At 43.9% G+C, this 19,111-nt stretch overlaps 1 protein-coding gene across 8 annotated transcripts in view; it reads right to left on the bottom strand.

The window, feature by feature from the left end:
* The window catches only part of RBMS1 (RNA binding motif single stranded interacting protein 1), a 225,378-nt gene that overhangs the window by 26,172 nt on the left and 180,095 nt on the right, over positions 1-19,111 (bottom strand). For all 8 annotated transcript variants that reach the window (XM_070422885.1, XM_070422887.1, XM_070422882.1 and 5 more), the window contains exons 4-6: positions 13,405-13,496; positions 3,325-3,482; positions 1,251-1,330 (exon numbers count right to left, since the gene is read on the bottom strand). In XM_070422885.1, coding sequence (XP_070278986.1) covers positions 1,251-1,330; positions 3,325-3,482; positions 13,405-13,496 — 330 coding nt within the window. The remainder of the gene's footprint in view (positions 1-1,250; positions 1,331-3,324; positions 3,483-13,404; positions 13,497-19,111) is intronic.

The following is a 19,111-nucleotide window of genomic DNA, read 5'->3' as shown; positions in this document are numbered from 1 at the left end:
AAGAGGCAGAGGCAGAAGATAGCCATCCACAATCCAAGAAGCAAGGCTGGAACATATATTCCCTCCGAGTCCTCGGAAGGAGCCAGCCCTGCTGACACTCTGATCTTGGACTTCCAGCCTCCAGAACTCTGAGATAATGCATTTCTATTGTTTAAGCCAACCAGTCTGTGGTACTTTGTCACGGCAGCCCTGGAGACGAATACAGTAAGTCTACCACAAGGAATTTCAGTTGCACACTAGGGGAAGAAGTCAGATTGGAGAGAGTTGAAGTGGGCATGAGAAGTGACGAAGTGGACCATGGTGTTAGAAGGTTTTTGTGGGGAGGAGTTAGAGAGGGCTTACTTTATGATGGGTGATTTCAATTTTATTCATCAAATAGGAAGGGAAATCATCTGCTTAGCCTAGGGGTTGAGAGTGAGAAGGGGACTGAGCAGGATGAAGAGCTGCTTCTAGGGAAGGGTGAGGAAGCTGAGTGAGGACCAGTGACCCTGAGGGTCTGGTCAAGCTGGAGACAGCCATTCCCTGCCCGGAGATAACAGGAGCAGTCAAAGTGGACTGCTGTGAGATTAATCCAGTTCAGGATTCTGCCATGCCGGTGTGACCATGGTATGGAGTACAAGGAAAATGAGGATGCTGCTATAGAAACGGTTTTAGTGTTCAAAAAGTGGGGACCAGATGGGATGGGAAAGAAGGACTGATAAAAAGTGAAAATGGAAGAATCCCTTTGTATGGCAGATCCAGTTTAGTGGGAATGATAGTGTGATGTTGGGATGAAAAGCTACAGGCGTGCGGTATTCTTGGTCACGACACCACCAGGCAGGGCAATGGGAGGAAGTGGACAGGAAGGCCATAGGAGTTGAGGTCCAGACGCTAAGGGGGGGGCGGAGGTAACAAAAGCAGAAGCTGGGGTAGAAAGTGTCACAGTCCTCAGCCGTGTGACTGAAGGACAGGTTTGTTGAGGGTGGTGATAAGGTGGATTAGAGGATGGCTTATGCATCAAAAGAAGAGAGGCTTCTTAGGGCTTTACCAGTCAGACAGATCCTGAGTGCTGGGCCAAATTCCATTTCTATTTAAACAACCAATGTCTGCAGAGATGAACTTCTAAGTCCTATTTGTAGATCCAAAGAAATAAACTTTAAAGAGCTAAATGAGTGGGGGTTTTTTTGGTCCGTTGACATAAGTCATCATGTGTTGAAATTGTACATGTATTATATAAAAAAAGAACACTGATAACATTTTAGACAACATACCAGAAACTCCGGGGGGTGTCTTAATGAACTTCCCGTTAAAATGACCAATAACAGCTTCACACTTTTCTGTTGATTCCATCCTATTATTTACATAAAAATAAAACATAAATACTTAGTTTTCATGTTGTTCTGGGCATGTGAATACATTCTTACAGGTTCAGTGAATACAAATAAAATGGAGCAAACATGTGAATAAGAAGTGTGTTTATCCTATCTTTAACTGTGGCTTGTATACTTCTACAGTAAAATAACTGTTAATGAGTACACTCTGAATCACAAAAGAAAAAAACAAACTGTATCTAGACTGTTTAAGACCAAGCATACCAAATGTATAATTTTTATCTACTTGTTGGAAAACTAACATTCAATACACAATAGCTTTGTTAGTCATGATATTAAACTAAACACAAAAAATAGTTTAAAACATGAGTGTATTCACTGTTTGCTAAAATATTTTAAAGATGGCCTTTCCCTTGACAAGATCACAAAATGAAAGACTCAAAAGATTCTATAAGAACCAGTGTCAATCAGAGGAGGTAGAACCTTATATGGTTTTTGTATTTGCTTTAAGTTTAAAATTAAATTTAAGTCAATTATGTACCTTCCCTTTAATCTTGGCTTTGGAGGCGTAATTACAGGATGGAGCCTAACTTTACAACTTATTCTTCATCATCTGCAGGGGCTAAAAACACTTGAGAAACATTTCAGGGGAATTAAATGATCTTGACTTAGGGTTCTTTAATGGAAGAAACACTGAATTATCTATTCAAAAGGCGCTACTCTCCCAGACTACCCAAAGTTACACCCAGGTTTTAATGGGTAATAATAGTTTTAAAAAGCAGAAGAACTTAATTGGATTCCATCTTTGGGTACAGAAATAATAACTACTTGATCTGCTTTCAGAAGAACACCCACAGAGGTGACAAGTTTTAGATGGCACCGAGCTTTTCATTGCTTCACGTGGATCCTTTTAGCCAATCAAGTGCACACTAGAGAAGCTAGCCTTAGTGACTTTTGGCTTCAGAACATCTTATTTTTATTATAAAATTATCTGGCCTAACAGAAAAGGCAATGGATTAAAAGCCAGAAGACCTTGCTTCATTACTTGGCAGCCCAGTGACAATGAAAAAGTCCCTTCTTGGCATCAATTTTCTTATCTGTAAAATTGTAAACAATGCTTGCTTTGTTATCTCACAGGTCTGTAGGAGAACATGTGATTGACCTCAAATCAGATAATGTATTTAAAAGTAAAATGTCAGCAATTTTTCCTCCAGAATCCAAAGTAGTACTTTAAGACATACAGACATTATCTGTTAACTACACAGTATTAAGTTCTAAATAATGCACCATGTAAAATAAGTTTTTGTACATGGGCTTTCAGATTAGAACTACATAACAAATCAAACCTCCTTCTAATTAAGATTTTTCCTTTGGAAACCAAATTAACCAGTACACCGAAGTATCCTTCCTAGGGAGGAAGGGACAAAAGTTAAGATGAAAGGAGTGACCGCACTTTAGATCTATCTATAACATTTTACTTCTTCAGAAAATAATCCGAAGCAAAATTCTAAGATGTTACCATAGGTTGTAACAACTGGTGCTTACACAGATGTCATATCATTGATTTACTTTTTTGAAAGTTTGAAATATTTTATTTAAAAATCTAATAATGTCATTGATTTTATTGATGATGAGTCAAATTTCTATGGAATGAGAAAAATCATACCGATTTCTGTACAAAATTTAGGAGTCGGAGATTGCTATTTTGAAGAAGTTATAGACATCCTGATCTAATTAATAAAAATATTAAGGACATACACTTTCAGAACTATTGCTGTTATAATATTTCCTTGCCCTGAGTCACTAAATATTAGTGTCCTCAGGTTCAAAAATATGAATAAGCTTCCAAAAGATTTGGAAAAATGCAAACCAATATTTACACACAATTTAAGTTCATGGTGCAACTAGTTCCCATAATACTGGCTTAAATTCTCTTCTTGCTCAATATTTATTTCCCAGGAAACTTAGCAGAGCAATGGTTGTTAGCATAATAAAAATAGGAAATCGTGTTTACCTAGCAAAGCCAACGCCACGACTTGTACCACTGGAATCACGTAGTATCCTTGTAGAAATAACTTGTCCAAATGGTTTCAGCATGTTTTCGAGTTCCTGCTCATCCATGGACAGTGGCAAATTAGAAATATATAGGTTGGTAGGATCTTGTTCTTGTTGCTAAAATGGAACAGAGAATTGTCCATTACTTCCCAATAGAAGGTGAGATATGTTAACACACCTACTTTTATTGAGCCACTCTCTTTGCTCGGGTAAGATCATGGGAACTACAGAATACCCAAGTCGCCATGGACATTTGAGAATAGGATCTGAAGCCTGGAAAACCTGTGCAGGTCAGACATGATCTGACGGAGCCTTTCTTAGCAGATCTGGAAGTGGAACTGCTGGCAGGGATGCGGAGCTGGAGAGGATCCCCTCGTGGAACCACAAGTCTCAGCTGTTTGCGGTGTTCCCAAAAATAACCAGCCTCTGCTCTACTCCTATTTTTAGGAGTCCATTTCAGGCCACTATTGCACAGAAGGCGATTACTGCTAATCATTCAATCCAGAGGCACATGTGGGATTCTGGACCAAGTCATCCAAATCCCCTCCTCTGCTCCATGGCAGAGTCCTTACTACTTCTGAGCTGTGATCACCATCAGGAAAAGGAGAGCTCCGAAATGAATGACAACAAAAAGAAAATGCAAAGGCATACAAAATGATAAACTCTAGGCAGATCAGATTTTAGAATCTGGGTAAAATTAAACTCTAGAACAGATGGGGGGGAGGGGTTGCTAGGTCCTTGCTACTGAAAGAGGGACCCAGGGGCCAGCAGGGATGCAATTACCTGTGTGCATAATAGAAATGCAGAATCCCAGGCCCCACCCCAAATCCACAGAACCAAGCACTGCATTTTAACAAGATTTCCAGGTGATTCATTTGCATGTGCAAGTTTAAGAAGCAATGATTAGGTCATTTCCTATTCATCTTTCCTTTGTTGAGGTAGAATCAGCTAAAACCAAAGATATCCATACTAATAAAAGGGTAATATGCAAATTAACCATCACTCTACAACAAAAGATGGAGGTGCCCATAGCCACAAAGATGGAGGCGCCGCCAGAGCCAGCCAGAGCGGGCGGGACACCCTGGCTGGCCGCCCAGGGCCTGCGTCTGGGTGGCGGCCACGGAGCTGGCCGGAGTGGGCAGGACGCTTGGCTTCCTTCGGGTGGGATGCCCCAGCTGGCCGCCGACATGCAGTGGGCAGCGCGGGTGGAGAGCCGGTGGGCCACGGACAGCCTCTGGACGGGGGAGGCGGGCCGGCGGAGGGCGGCCTGTACTCCCCACATGGTGGCGGCGGCAGCCATGAGTGCACTAAGCGGAGCCTGTGGGCCAAGCTGAAGTAGCGCCTGCAGGCCATCAGCGCCGAGGAGTGGCTGCACAAGTCCCGCCTCCTGGCCCAGAAGGTGTGAGATCATAGGGACAGCCACTGTGGCGGGCCAGATTGACGTCCTCCTGGACATGCCACGGGGGTTTGTGGATCTGTGCAGCCGTAGACTTCTGGTGCGCGCACCCTCTCCTCCCCCCTGGCATGAGAATGTCCCCCAGTGCGCTGTCACCCACACGTGCCTGCAACAAATGATTAGGTCATTTCCTATTCATCTTTCCTTTGTTGAGGTAGAATCAGCTAAAACCAAAGATATCCATACTAATAAAAGGGTAATATGCAAATTAACCATCACTCTACAACAAAAGATGGAGGTGCCCACAGTCCTGGACCATGGCGTACCCGTGTCCAAGTTTCCCCCTCCCCTCACCCCTCTGCCACACTTCCATCAACTCCAGCATGCCTATGTCCCCCACAGAATGTGTGTGTGTCCCCTCCGGCATGCTCACATCCTTTGGAGAGTGTCTGGGTGTTCTGGGTGCTGGGGGTGGGCACCTGTGAGATGACAGTGAGAGGGCGGAGTGGTGATGCCCTGTTCCCGCAGAGGCCAGTGCAGTGAGATCACCTCTGTGGGGCTAATGCAGATGCTGAGGCGGGAACAGGTGCGGACAGACACACCTAGTGGGCGTGGGCGGCCCTCGCTGAGGTGCCTTTGGTCAGCTTTCAAGATTGGGAACCCAGAGGAGGCGAGGAGTTCCGTCCTCTCAGTGAAAAGGTGGGATATTTCGGGCGACTGCAGAGGAGGAATGTGCACTTTGGGTGCTGGCACCCATGAGCGAAGGCTGCCCTGACTGATCCTCGCTCGCGTGGGTCCTAGCGCACTCCTGCCGGGCAGCGGGTGACAGGATGTGCTTTTCCGAGTTAATGAGAGAAAACATTGATTCTCCCACTGCCTGCGAAGGTGGAAAGTGCAGCAGGGAAACATGTGGGGAGTGAGCGAGGTTCCCTGTCTAGGGGTTCCAAATCTGCTGTTGGTTCCTTTCACCGTTGATTAGAGATATACAGGGTGTCCCCCCCAAATGTATACACACTTTGAATACCTACTAATTCCAATGGGTTTAAGCATGGAAAGAAAGAAACAACAATGGAGCTGTCCTCTGTTAAAAGTGTGGCACAAACTGGCAGTCGGACATTCCCTGAGGGGTCCCGAATTGGAGAGGGTGCAGGCCGGACTGAGGGGACCCCTCCCTGCCCTGCATGAAGTTCGTGCACTGGGCCTCTAGTATAGTAGAATTTTCTGAGACCCAGTAACTGCTATGTAAATGTACTAAGAATATGAGGTTCAAATCATCTGGGGAAAAACCCATGTCTATGGGAATATTTTCCTACCAATTCATAATTCACATCTGCAATTGTGAAATTAGGGTAGCCTTAATTTTAATTTTAAATCAGGCTTAATTTTAAACCAGATTTCCTTTGACCTTATTAACCAACTAGAGGTCCCTCAGCCTGGCCTGCAAGGATCTGGCTGAAACCTACTTTCCGACATCCCCTGAGGGGTCCCAGATTGCGAGAGGGCGGTTCTCAGGTGACGCACCCTGGAATCGGGCTCCCTCCTCTGGTTCCGGATGCGTCATCCAAGAACCGCCGCTGCCAAGTGACCGCAGCTCAGCAGCTCTTGCATTGAGCGTCTGTCCCCTGGTGGTCAGTGAGTGTCATAGCTACTGGCTGGTTGGCCAGTCAGCTGGTCGCTTAGGCTTCTATATATATAGATTGTACCTTTGTACACTGAACTATGCAAACTTATGCTATTTCTTTAACACATTGCGGACCAGTAGTTTTATTGCTAGCTTTACCCAGTGGCCAGATAAGTTTCTACTGAGCGAGTACAAAAAACGTTTTACATAAATGTTAAAGGCACGCTTTAAAATTAAATACCCACTGCATTTTGAAGTTATTTATTACATGTTCTTACAAGCTAATACCTTTTTAAAGAATTCTCCCCACCAACTTCACCCAATTAATCACAAAGCTCCTTGATTAGCCATTTCATGTGGGTTCTGACCTCCCAAATCCTCCAATTTTCCTTCAGTGCTAAAGACAGTGTTTGTTCCTATGGAAGTCTGGTCTTTAATTGGCCAACATAGAAGGGGTCCGTCCTTTCTGTCTGAAGGTGGGTATTTAGGGGCCTTGTAGCCTAATACTGCTAATTCACACTGACAGTGCATCTCACACAACCCAGACTCATCATACACTCCGACTCCAGTCCTGCCTCCCAGCAGTTAAGTCGAGGGGATAAAAACACAGGTAATGAATACCACGATACAGATGTGTACAAATGACAGCGGAAGAGAGATGGGGACCTTGTCTTAGGAAGATGAGGGAAGACTTTTCAGAGGGCGTGACTCTGAGCTGAAATTTGAGAAACAGGCAGAAGTCACGAGGCCGAAACCCGATTGGGAAAGGCTACCTAAGGAGTGTGATTTTATTTCGTCAGGCTTTGCTACTTAAACGTGTCCACTGAAGCAATGCTATCAACAGGGAGAGTGACTATGTATCCTGAGGAGTACGCAGACAAGGGCCAAAGAAGCTTTGCAAGGACTGCACATTTTCTTTGAAGCCTTGTGCTTTATCTAAAAAAAAGGAGGGGGGCAGGGGGGAGCCAATTTTGCAATCTACCCCTTAACTATTCAAGTTTGTTTTAATATAGAAACAATATTTCTGTCCTAATACTTTTAAGTAATACTCATACTCCAGGGAGATAAGCCATGTTTATCCTGTGATTTCATGTACTTCAGTGGGTGAGGGGGGAGTAGGAGGAAGGAGGGACTGCCGAGCACATACTGCAGTTAGAAAGCCACACCCTGAAAATGTGGAGCATTTGGAGGCACAGATTAATACGATTAAGCCTATCTAATTAGAAAGATTTCTGAATCATGCTTAGTCAGATTTAGAATACAGCTGGGAACCCCATAATTAAAGAGCATTAAAACACGCCTTGGGCAAAGATATGGCATAAAAAAATGTTACATAAGAAATCTATATAATAAATATTGTGGGCTTTCATTTTAAGTTATAATCATAAAAACATAAATGACGAATATTTAAGAATTTCATAGAATTTGTCATATGTGAAGTTTGTTAAAAGGGCTGACAATGTAGGTACTATTTTCTACATCTGTTTTAGAGTTGCTTCGGTTATTAAAATATTTTTTAAAAAATATTTTTTAAGTCTTGATTCACCTTGAAAGTTTACCAATGAAGAAAGAAATAAGCACTAAAATCAGAATCCAGAAAGAAATTGAGTCCTTAGCCCATTCTTTGATAAACAGTGAGATAGAATAAACACAAATAAATATTTTCTATGATTTTAATGTATTTGTTTTCAATAGCAACAACTCAATTAGGTTTTTCACCTGGGATGACCCTTAGAACTAATGTCATTTAGGGACCACACTGTTGCAATAATTAAAAAACACACACGATATAAAATTCCCAGCTGGCAGCATTGGCCGCCGAAATATCTAACCCTCAAAGTGTCCATGCGTTCCAATTACCCTCCATTCACAGGAACAAAACATATAATATTTGTGTAGGAAGTGGGGGGTTGTTCTTGAATGAGGGTAATTTAGTTTCCTTAAAATCAGTGACAACCGTAACTGTTTTATTACATCAATGCTAGGTCTGAAAAAACAATTCTTCTATAAATTATGGGTGGCCAAACATAAAATGGGGCCAACAGGCCTCTTTATGCCCATGAAAAGGGTTCAGTGGCTTCTCTAACAAGTAGAAAACTGGATCCCACACTGGCCATGAGAGGGATAAATGGCTACCAATGTTCATCTGAGTAGAAAAGCAGGACTCGGACGTCCCGCGTGGTGTAAGGCACTCAGTCATCATCTGAAAGAAATTAACAAAAACCTCCCTGTGCGTGTGGAATGGTTCCTAAAATGCAAGAAGGGGACTTGGCAGGAAGACCAGACATCTGTTTTCTCTTGTACTGAATAGGTTCACCAACCAGCAGATTGCTGGCTGCTCACAGGCTTGTGAATGCAAACTGCCTGAAGCATGGTAGGCCTCAGTGAGGAAGGGGAATTCAACTCCTGCTCCTTTAACTGCCTATTTACTAGGGGGGGCAAGGGGGGTGGGGGCGGGGAGGAATGCAAGGTTACCACCAGCCATATTACATATGATGATCTGCTGACTCCAAGCCCGCCTTAAGAGGCACTGCTGAAAGGCCTGTACAAGTCATTCTACTAACAGATATCACTAATGCTGATTTGAGTTTTATGTCCTTTTAGCTCATTATCTGAGTTTTTCTCTTCTTTTCATAGACTTCAAGTGTTTTATTTTTAAAATGCATGCATTTAAAATAAACGCTGAGTGTAACACAAACAGGATTGGCCCTGAGACTTTGGGAAAACCTTTCGATAAGTATCATCAGGTACTTGATGGACAGTGATCATTTTATTATTTTTAAATGTCCCATTCTTAATTCTTGATATTTGCCCATCCTAAAAAGAAAATTTTCCTCTCACTTAATTGGCTTTTTTGATTAAGAACATAACAATCATTCAATAGTTACCATATGCCAGGTACCAAATAAGGCACTGGAAATTAAAACATGTAAAAATAGTCATTATTGTCTAATGTTTTCTTTTAAAAAAAGTATGTTCTCATTGATTTTTTTTTTTTTTTTAGAAAGAGAGGAAGAGGGAGAGATAGAAACACTGATCAGCTTCCTTCTGCATCCCCTACTGGGGCTCGAGCCCTCGAACTGGGCATGTGCCCTTGCTGGGAACTGAACCTGTGACCTCTTGATGCAAGGGTTGACGCTCAACCACTGAGCCACACAGGCCGGGCTGTCTAATGCTCTTTATCGGTAGTTTTGCAATTCAGTTTTGAGTGTGTGTAGAGTCCTTTTTCTACCCAGGAAGCCAATGTGTCAAACAACATATTCTCTCTTACCCCCTGGATGACTCTAGTACAGTGATGGCGAACCTTTTGAGCTCGGTGTGTCAGCATTTTGAAAACTCTAACTTAACTCTGGTGCCGTGTCACATATAGAAATTTTTTGATATTTGCAACCATAGTAAAACCAAGATTTATATTTTTGATATTTATTTTATATATTTAAATGCCATTTAACAAAGAAAAATCAACCAAAAAAATGAGTTTGTGTGTCACTTCTGACACGCGTGTCATAGGTTCTCCATCACTGCTCTAGTAGAATGCTTCTTAATTTTTTCCTGAGTAGGTAACAAAACAAACCTTTAAAATACATGGGAGTGGGAATTTTCAATACCTTATAGCATCCTGATCAATTCCATAAAGGAAAGTGGACAGTGATGGGCCCCTTATTACCCAACCCTAAACTTCTTTTAAAAAGTGTCTCCAAAAAAGTGTGTAGCAGGTGTTCCTTTACCCAGGCAACATGAAGGGGGCTAAGTTAACGCCAAATACTTAAATCCATGGTTCAACGGTATAGATCAATGGGCTCTGTAGCATTTAAAATAGCTTTTGTAACTTTGATGATATAATACCAGAGAAATCTGATCCAGGAAACTCAGTCATCCTACAAAGACCTGAAGAAATTCATAAGGTGCAAAATGTTGGCACACAGCCAGTGGCTCTGAACCTGTGTATGGTTCTTTCCCTACAGATGACGGGGGAAAGGATCATTTTTCTAGCCTATTAACAGTACCAAGCCTCCTAAGGAGGTCTTTGAACAGTGCCCATTACCAACTCACAGGAAAGCTGGCATTCAAAGTACACGGTTGATGTCCATTACATCCAGTCCAGTTTTGACTAACTGCACTGTAAAGACTTCCTCAAAACAGAGTATATTTAATAAACTATGGTGCTTAACAGCACAGACACTGAAAAGATGCATAGGTAAGTGTAGTCTAAATAAGGCCTCTACATTTGTAGCTGGTTGTTAAATAGGCCTCTGTGTTTCAGCAGAGGACACATCACAGTGGGTGTCGGGCACTCCCATATTCAGCGAGAAACCAGACCACCTAAAGAGAGTCTGCCTAGAGCTGGCTGAGAACTGGCTTGGGACTTTCGGCTGACCACCCACCTCCTGTCTGTCTCTGAGAGACTGGAGAGGCTGAGAATGAATACAGCTGTGGAGAGAAACACAGTAATGGCCTGAGTCTCACCCCGGGGGCTGCTTCCTATCACCACCATTCAAACAAGAGGGGCTTCAACAGACTATCAGGGGACTTGAACTGTGTTCTATGGGACATGGAGGGTCAATGTCCGACTTGAACTTGAGGGATCTAAGAGGCTGGTTAAAGGGCCCTAATAAATGTTGTTGGGAAGTAGCTACTCTCCTATGGATAGCTGGCAAAAATGTTGTTCAGATGTGGGCATGCAAGGTAGCGTTGGCCCAGCGTTGTGTTAGAACCTCCCAAGAAGGCTGCCATGAAGGGTGAGGAGGTCCCAGGAGAAAGGGGCTGAAGACAGACCCTTACAGTATTGGAGCTGAGGCCAGCAGCCTGAGGACATGTATTCTCTAGCTTCAAGGGACCAGAGAGAGAAGATCAATTGGGGTGGTGATGGTGGTGAAAGATCTCTGAAGAACTCCCACAGTTTTGAGGGTGGGATGCTCTGGAGAGGTTCTCTGTCTGGCCAGAGAATTCAACACCAGATAACATCACTGTGAGGTCAGGAAGCCTTCTCATCTGTTACTACCGTTCCACACTGGAGGGGGTATGGGACCCATCACTGCCCATGGCTCTCTAGCGAATTAATCAGGATACTGTAAGGTTTTTAAAAGTCACATTGCCATATATTAAACCACAGCTAGTGAGCTCATGGAAGAGTGGGAAAGCCACAGGTTTGGGAAATAGGAAAGAAACTGACCATATCCCATTCCACTATAGGCTTACTGCTTTGAGCAGACCTTAGCTGGGGGAAGGGAGAAGTGTCACCATTATACGATGCCCCAAATTTTGTCAAATAAACAGGACTGGACAGTAAGTTACAGGCAGCATACATTTAACATCAGTAATGTGTTCTTGAAAATCACACATTCACCATCAAAGGTTAACTAGAAACCCGTGATTTCAAATAGGAAAAAAAATTATAATGCATAATACATTAATTACAACCCCCAATTTCCTAAAATATAACTATTTACTTTTTTGTTTTCCTATTTCCTAAAATGGTAACTAATTACATTTGTAAATCTCTCTCTCTGAGTGTGTATACACACATAAAAAATGGTTATGTTGGGAGGTCAACCTTTAAAACATTGCTTCCTGAGCAGTCAATTGCTTTGTAAAATGTGATTTTTTTTAGAAACAGCAACATCCAAGACACACATACCTTCCGCTGACTCAGCAGTTTCAAAACACCTACAAATGATTTTGGCACTTTACAAACTGTGTTTGGAATGTAACTTGAGACTTTCTCCTTACAACATCTTATTTAAAATGTTGTATTGAGGTTGGTATAACTACATACAGAAACAGATGAAAATTTATTGAAAGTTCATTATGTTCCATGAAGTTTGTATATGAAAAAATCAAGAAGCATCCTACCAAAAAAATTAATCAGAAAGACCTGAAATGAATGAAACAACTGATGGGACTTGTTAAAATCATGACAGTGGCCAGCAAAGTCCTGGAACCTGCCCTGGATTTTATCCATGAAAGGAGGAAACAGGAGCGTTATGGTGTGAATTAAAATGACAAAGTAGAGGAAAAATTAAACATTCTACATTATTATACAGTACAGGTACTGCATCTTCACAATTAAATGATCCAAAGCCTCATAATCCCCACCTTTCAACAATGTCACAGGAAATTGCTCTATGTTATAAACAAATAATCTGAAAAACATGATGCTTACTATTTACAGTTTCTAACTACCTACTCTGGAGTTCAAGAAAACACAAAATAAGTCCAACTCAATCCCAAGTTTTACAAACATTAAGTGTCAAGGAGTACTTTAGAAAGGTGACACCTTTCACTAATTCCCAAAATCTTTATTTATGTTGCTCCCTTTAGTCAATGTAATGCTCTAGCCTGGTAGCTGTAGATATGTCCTTCAATATCTATGTTCTTCTCAGGTAACTTATCTCTTTACCAGAGTCCCTGAACATCCATAATTCCTCTTTCCTTATGGAAATGTGACTGCTCCTTGGGGAATGGTCACAGGCTACTATTCAGCAGCAGCAGAGGACAGCACACAGCTCCTCTCTGTACTTCAAGAAGCCAGATAATATAAAATTACTGACCTTTTAAAAAGAATGTACAAAATATCAAACTGCTGAGTTTCAGGCTTGAAAACATTTTCCAAAGCAAATCCAGGACCACAAATGGGGAGAAAATACATAATTATGTGAATGTCTTAATTAGTGCACTATAGGTGCCTGGTATGATATAACTGAAACTTACATGCAGGCGAGAAAGATGAGGGCATAAATATCACTTCAACAATAATAGTCACATAGATAAGAATAGATTTGTATCTCATAAATAACCAATGTCTAAAAATGACTGACTTTTGTACAGATCCAGAACAGCAACTAAAGCTTACACTGCATAAAACTACTATTGAAGATGTGGCGTTGTGGGACAAGTGTCCAGAAGTAACCATGGCTGGTGGGGATGGAGGGGAGAAATGTGAATGGTCATAGGAAAAGCAATGTGTCAGCTTCAGAACCAAAGTCAAGGACCAGAGAAGTGATCGCTGGCTCTCAACTCACCTTTGCCATTTGAGCTTGAACCCCACTAGCCTTCAGGGCCGACACAGCTTTCTGAGCAGCGGCTGGACTGTCAAAGTCAACAAAACCATAACCTGAAATGCAAAACATACTTCGTGTTTAAGCCGTTATTGTATGATTACAGGAAGAGGGACAGAATGACTCCATTTGGTTTCTGATGCAGGCAACAAAAAATGAAAGCCATGACGACCTGACGGGTTTCAAGAGCCGAAAGGCAGCAGGCATCCTCCTCAGGTGGCCTTCCCTGGTGTCTACCACGGTCAGGTAAGTTTCCTTTCAAAGTAAAGAACCAGCTTTTCTCCTTTCCAGATCTTTTTTTCAGGTGTCCTATATTTACTGACAAAAATGACATCTAAGTTACCAAGCAAAGTTAAAAGAAAAAAAAAATCAACTTCAGAGAAATAGCATTTTTAATGATTTGGTAAGAAAGATGACGCCATCTACGGAGCTTACAGAGGGCCGAAATAAAACTGTGTTTAATCTGTAGACTAAACTTTATTTTTCAAAGAAATTGAGTACACCCATTAAACACCGAAATATAAAATAATCTAATTTTTAGTACTTGGTTAAAAATGTCATGACTTGTTTATCTAAAATACAGCTCATCATGATCTCCCTTCAAAATAAAGAAAAGGAGGAAAACATGCCTCTGGATACCCCAAATTAGCTGTTTTCCTGGTTCATGTCCTAAAGCCTAAGAACAAAATAAACAAATAATCAAATACTCTCCTAAGAAAGGCCCTGGTTCAAAGCTCATTTATCCAAAGCTTTATAAACATTTTTAACAAGCTGGTCAGCTATGTTCCCTGGCCACAACAAATCAAAACCAGGAAATTAGAGAAAAAAGGGGTTGGGCTGAGGGTAGGACTACTATAAAGTAAACACACGGATGGTATTTACCAGTGAAATTTAGTAAAAAGCAATAAAAAAGGAAAATTATACAAAAACAGGATTTACGCTGCGTAAGGGCCATAGTTCCTGAATCAACCAATCCCGTGAGCATCACTGTATTAGAATAGGCAATCACTGATTTTTCACTGTGGGAACTCTTAAGTTATTGAGAAAAGGTTAAATTATATTTAACGTACTGTTTAAAAGATCAGGGTACCACGCAAAAATACCGACAGATTTTCTAGAAACTCGAACCTATTATTAAATCAATTTTATTTTAAAGAAGAGAGAGGAGAGAGAAACCTTGATTTGTCCCACTTATTTATGCCTTCATTGGTTGATTCTTATGTGTATCCTGACTGGGGATTGAACCCAAAAACCTTGGCATATTGGGATGATGCTCTAATCAACTGAGCTACCTGGTCAGGGCTTAAATTAATTTTAAATGATAAGAATATTTTGTAAAAGGAAAGCACTGTTTGGAGATTGCATAGAAGAGGGGCCAGTCCTATCATTTATTTATAGACTAGAGTCCCGGTGCATGAAATTTGTGCACTGGGGGGGGGGGGGGGGGGCGGAGGGAGAGTCCCCTTAGCCTGGCCTGCAACCTCTCGCAAACCGGGACTCCTTGGGGGATGTCCGACTTCTGGTTTAGGCCTGGTCCTAGCCTGGCCTTCGGGGATCAGGCCTAAACCAGTAGTTGGACATCCCCCAAGGGATGTAGCAATTTGTCAAGCGGCAGGCAGCCAGTGAGGAGCCCGAACTGGGCCAGGCACCGCGCTGCTCATGCTCATCCCCGCCCGCTGTGCCTGCTGCCACTGCTTGGTAGTGCTGCCGTGAGTAGGGAGAGGCTCCCGCTGCTGCAGTTACCCTCGCCAACTGTGAGTCCAGCTTCTGGCTGAGCGGCGCTCACCCTGTGGGAGCGCACTGACCACCAGGGGACAGCTCCTGCGTTGAGCATCTGCCCCCCAGTGGTCAGTATGCATCATAGCGATCAGTCGTTCTGGTCATTCCATTTTAACGGTTGCTTAGGCATATATATATATGGAGAGAGAGAGAGAGAGAGAGAGAGAGAGGCCCAGTGCACAAAATTTGTGCATGGGGAGGCGGGGAGGGGGGGATCCCTCAGCCTGGCCTGCACCCTCTCCAATCCAGGACATCCCTCTCGCAATCCAGGATCGCTGGCTCCTAACCGCTCGCCTGCCTGCCTGCCTGCCTGCCTGATTGCCCCTAACTGCCTCTGCCTGCCTGCCTGATCACCCCCTAACTGCTCCCCTGCCGACGTGATCGCCCCCTAATTGCTCCCCTGCTGGCCTGATCGCCCCCTAACTGCTCTACCCTGCCAGCTTGAACGCCCCAGGGTAAATATATATATATATATATATATATATATATATATATATATCTACCCTAATAAAAGAGAAACATGGTAATTGGCGTACGACCGCTACCCTTCCCATTGGCTAATCAGCATATCCTTATGCAAATTAACTGTCAGCCAAGATGGCGGCCGGCAGCCAGGCACTGAAGCGAGCAGGGAGGCTTGCTTCCTCCAGGAACTGCAGACTCCAACGTTCCCCGCCTCACTTGCCGGCCTCTCAACTGCAACTCTAAGCAACGATTACTATGTTGCAAATAAGAAGCTGAACAAAACCAGCTTTCAGTCAGCCCTGGACCGCAACATTGTATCCATGTTTTCAGCAGCGAGGCCTCAGAGCTAAAGCTGGCCCAGAATAAAAAAAACAAAAAAGAAACAAGGAGCGGTTGGGAGCTTCAGTCACTCGCCAGCCGGAAAACAGCCCTCAGCCCCTCAGCCAGCCTGGCCAGGCACCCCAGTGGGGACCCCCACCCTGATCCAGGACACCCTTCAGGGCAAACCAGCCAGCCCCGACCCATGCACCAAGCCTCTATCCTATATAGTAAAAGGGTAATATGCCTCCCGGCACCGGGATCAGCGGAGCAGCGAGGCTCCCGGCACTGGGATCAGCGTGACAGGGGGCAGCACCCAAACCCCCTGATCAGCCCTGCTCTGTGCCAGATACAGGGGAGCTTCCCAATCCCCCAATTGCCCTGCGGCTCTGTGTGTGACAGGGTGCAGCGCACCAACCCCCTGATCGGCCCTGCTCTGTGTGTGACGGGGTTCCGGCGCCCCAACCCCCTGCCCCCCCATTGGCCCTGCTCTGTGTGTGACAGGGTAGAACCATAACCTCTCCATCGGCCCTGCCCCGAGTGTGACAGTGGTGGTGCCCCAACCCCCTGATCGGCCCTGCTCTGTGGGTGATAGAGGGTGGCGCCCCAACCCCCCTCCACGGGCCTTGCTCTGTGTGTGACAGGGTAGAGCCATAACCTCCCCATTGGCCCTGCCCTGAGTGTGACAGGGTGCAGCGCCCCAACCCCTTGATCCGCACTGCTCTGTGTGTGACAGGGGGCGGTGCCCCAGCTCCCCTATCGGCCCTACTCTGTGAGTGACAGCGGGGAGCTCCTCAACCCCCTGATGGGCCCTGCTCTGTGAGTGACAGGGGGCAGTGCCCCAACCCCCTGATGGGCCCTGCTCTGTGAGTGACAGGGGGCAGCGCCCCAACCCCCTGATGGACCCTGCTCTGTGAGTGACAGGGGGCAGCGCCCCAACCCCCTGATTGGCCCTGCTCTGTGAGTGACAGGGGGCAGCGCCCCAACCCCCTGATCAGCCCTGCTCTGTGCGTGACAGGGGGTGGCGTTGCAATCTCCCCATTGACCCTGCCTTGAGTGTAACAGGGGGCGGTGCCCCAACCCCCCAATCAGTCTACCCTGAGCGTGACTGAGGGTGGCACTGCAACCTCCTGATCCGCCCTGCTCTGTGCATGACGGGGCGGCACCCCAACTCCCCAATCAGCCCTGCTCTGAGCCTGACCAGGGGCTGCACTTAGGGATTGGGCCTGCCCTCTGCCACCCGGGAGCAGGCCTAAGCCAGCAGGTCGTTATCTCCCGAGGGGTCCCAGACTGTGAGAGGGCACAGGCCGGGCTGGGGAACGCCTCCCCCCTCCCCCGCCCCGGCAGTGCACAAATTTTTGTGCACCGGGCCTCTAGTATATATATAAAACAAGACCAAACAGAAAGCTCGGAAATAGTTCGAAGGCCAGTGTGCAATATTAGTAACAAAAATATTGCCTGGTAACCAAGTAAGTTGTATTGAAATAAAGTAGACTACCTGTTATAGAAATAAATGTTTTAGGAGAGATGAGTGTTAAAGCTGAAATAAGCAGCAGCTTCTTTCTATTACTTGGAATGGAACTGAAATAAGGCTTAATTTGACTTAGAAGTGGAGAAACAGCCAGGTTGGAAATAAAAGGAGGCTGATCCCAGTAAAAGCAGAGAATGTTCCTCAACTGCCCAATTAGTAATCAGGTTAAAGGTATTTTGGGTGTTTTCTAGAAATCTGCTGTTAGTGCAACCCTCTCAGGAGACACACACACTCTCTCTAACTTGTGTACATATTTTATTACCAGACACAATGTAAGCAGGTCAAAATGAACACTCCACTTCACTGAAATGATGTAACTCCTGCTGATGGATATTTAAGTCCTCCTTTCCCCAATTTTGCTGTTGTCATTAAATTATGATAAATGAAAGATCTCAATTTTGATGTTATTGTAGTTAAAATTATTATCCTCTCAGCTACTATTAGTATTCCTTTATCTGTTATTTCCTTATCAGGAAAACCTATAATGGTTGCATTTTATTTAATTGTTTACATCCTTTTTTTTGGTCTTTCCAGCCACATTCCAATTGTTTCATAAATATGAGCTGAAAACATAGAAAAGGTAAGCATGCAACCTAATGCTTTCCATTTCTCTTTATGTCACTGTCAAGTAAACTACAGGCATGTAACTCTGATTTACGCAGATTCTGTGGGTCTCATTGACTGCGCCATGGGAATAGCTATGTTTTCTCTTTTTGCTTCAGCATCTAGGAAACACAGGACCATTTCTGTAGTTACTGTATGTTTCCTGCTCTTAGCTCTATTTTTCCTTTGGTATGAACCGTTTCTATGTGTGAGTGTGTATTCCGATCTTATATTCAACTCTGTAAGCATTAACAATCAATCAGTGTCCTGATCAATCAATCCTTTGGAAGATTTTTTAGGAGGCTCCTGAATGTGCCATATATATAGTAGGCCCCCTTTATCTGCGCTTTCGCTTTCTCTGCGTGTTTCGTTAAACATGGCCAACCATGGTCCATAAACATTAAATGTAAAATTCCAGAAATAAGCAATTCATAAGTTTTAAACTGTTCTGAGTAGCATGACAAAATCTCATGCTGTCCTGATCCATCTTGCCCAGGACATGAATTCTGGCTTACTCTCTCTCCTCTAGCTTACTCTCTCACTGACCCTCCAACCCAACAGGTACCTGTTGACATCTATTTGTGAAGCCTGTGTGAGACAGAGTCCTGAACGGTTTCTATCACCCCCCTCTCCATAGCCCCTGCCCCCCAAGGCAGTATCTCAAAGGTTTCAATACAGGCTGTATAAAAATCAGCTCTGAATTATTCTTACCCTTATTTCAAAGCCCCACAAATCTCTCCACTTGTCTTTCCAACTGTTATGGATTTGTATTATGACAATATGTTAGATTTAGCATTAGTATTTTTTTAGTCATACCTTTTCCAGGCTGTGTTGAGCATTTGGGGGAATTTTGGGTTCTATGGAAGAGGTTCTCATTGGAGAAGAGTGTATACAGTAGTCTTCAGTGTAGGGCTGTGCTGGAGAATTCAACCAGGGAGGCCTCTGGGTCCTGTCCCTCACTTATCTAGGGCAGCT

The sequence above is a fragment of the Myotis yumanensis genome, unplaced genomic scaffold (genome assembly GCF_028538775.1).
Source record: "Myotis yumanensis isolate MYYU_CA2020_CCGP unplaced genomic scaffold, mMyoYum1.0.hap1 SCAF_8, whole genome shotgun sequence".
Lineage (NCBI taxonomy): Eukaryota > Metazoa > Chordata > Mammalia > Chiroptera > Vespertilionidae > Myotis > Myotis yumanensis.
Note: the sequence above shows the minus strand (reverse complement) of the source record. Positions and strands in the feature narration are given on the sequence as shown.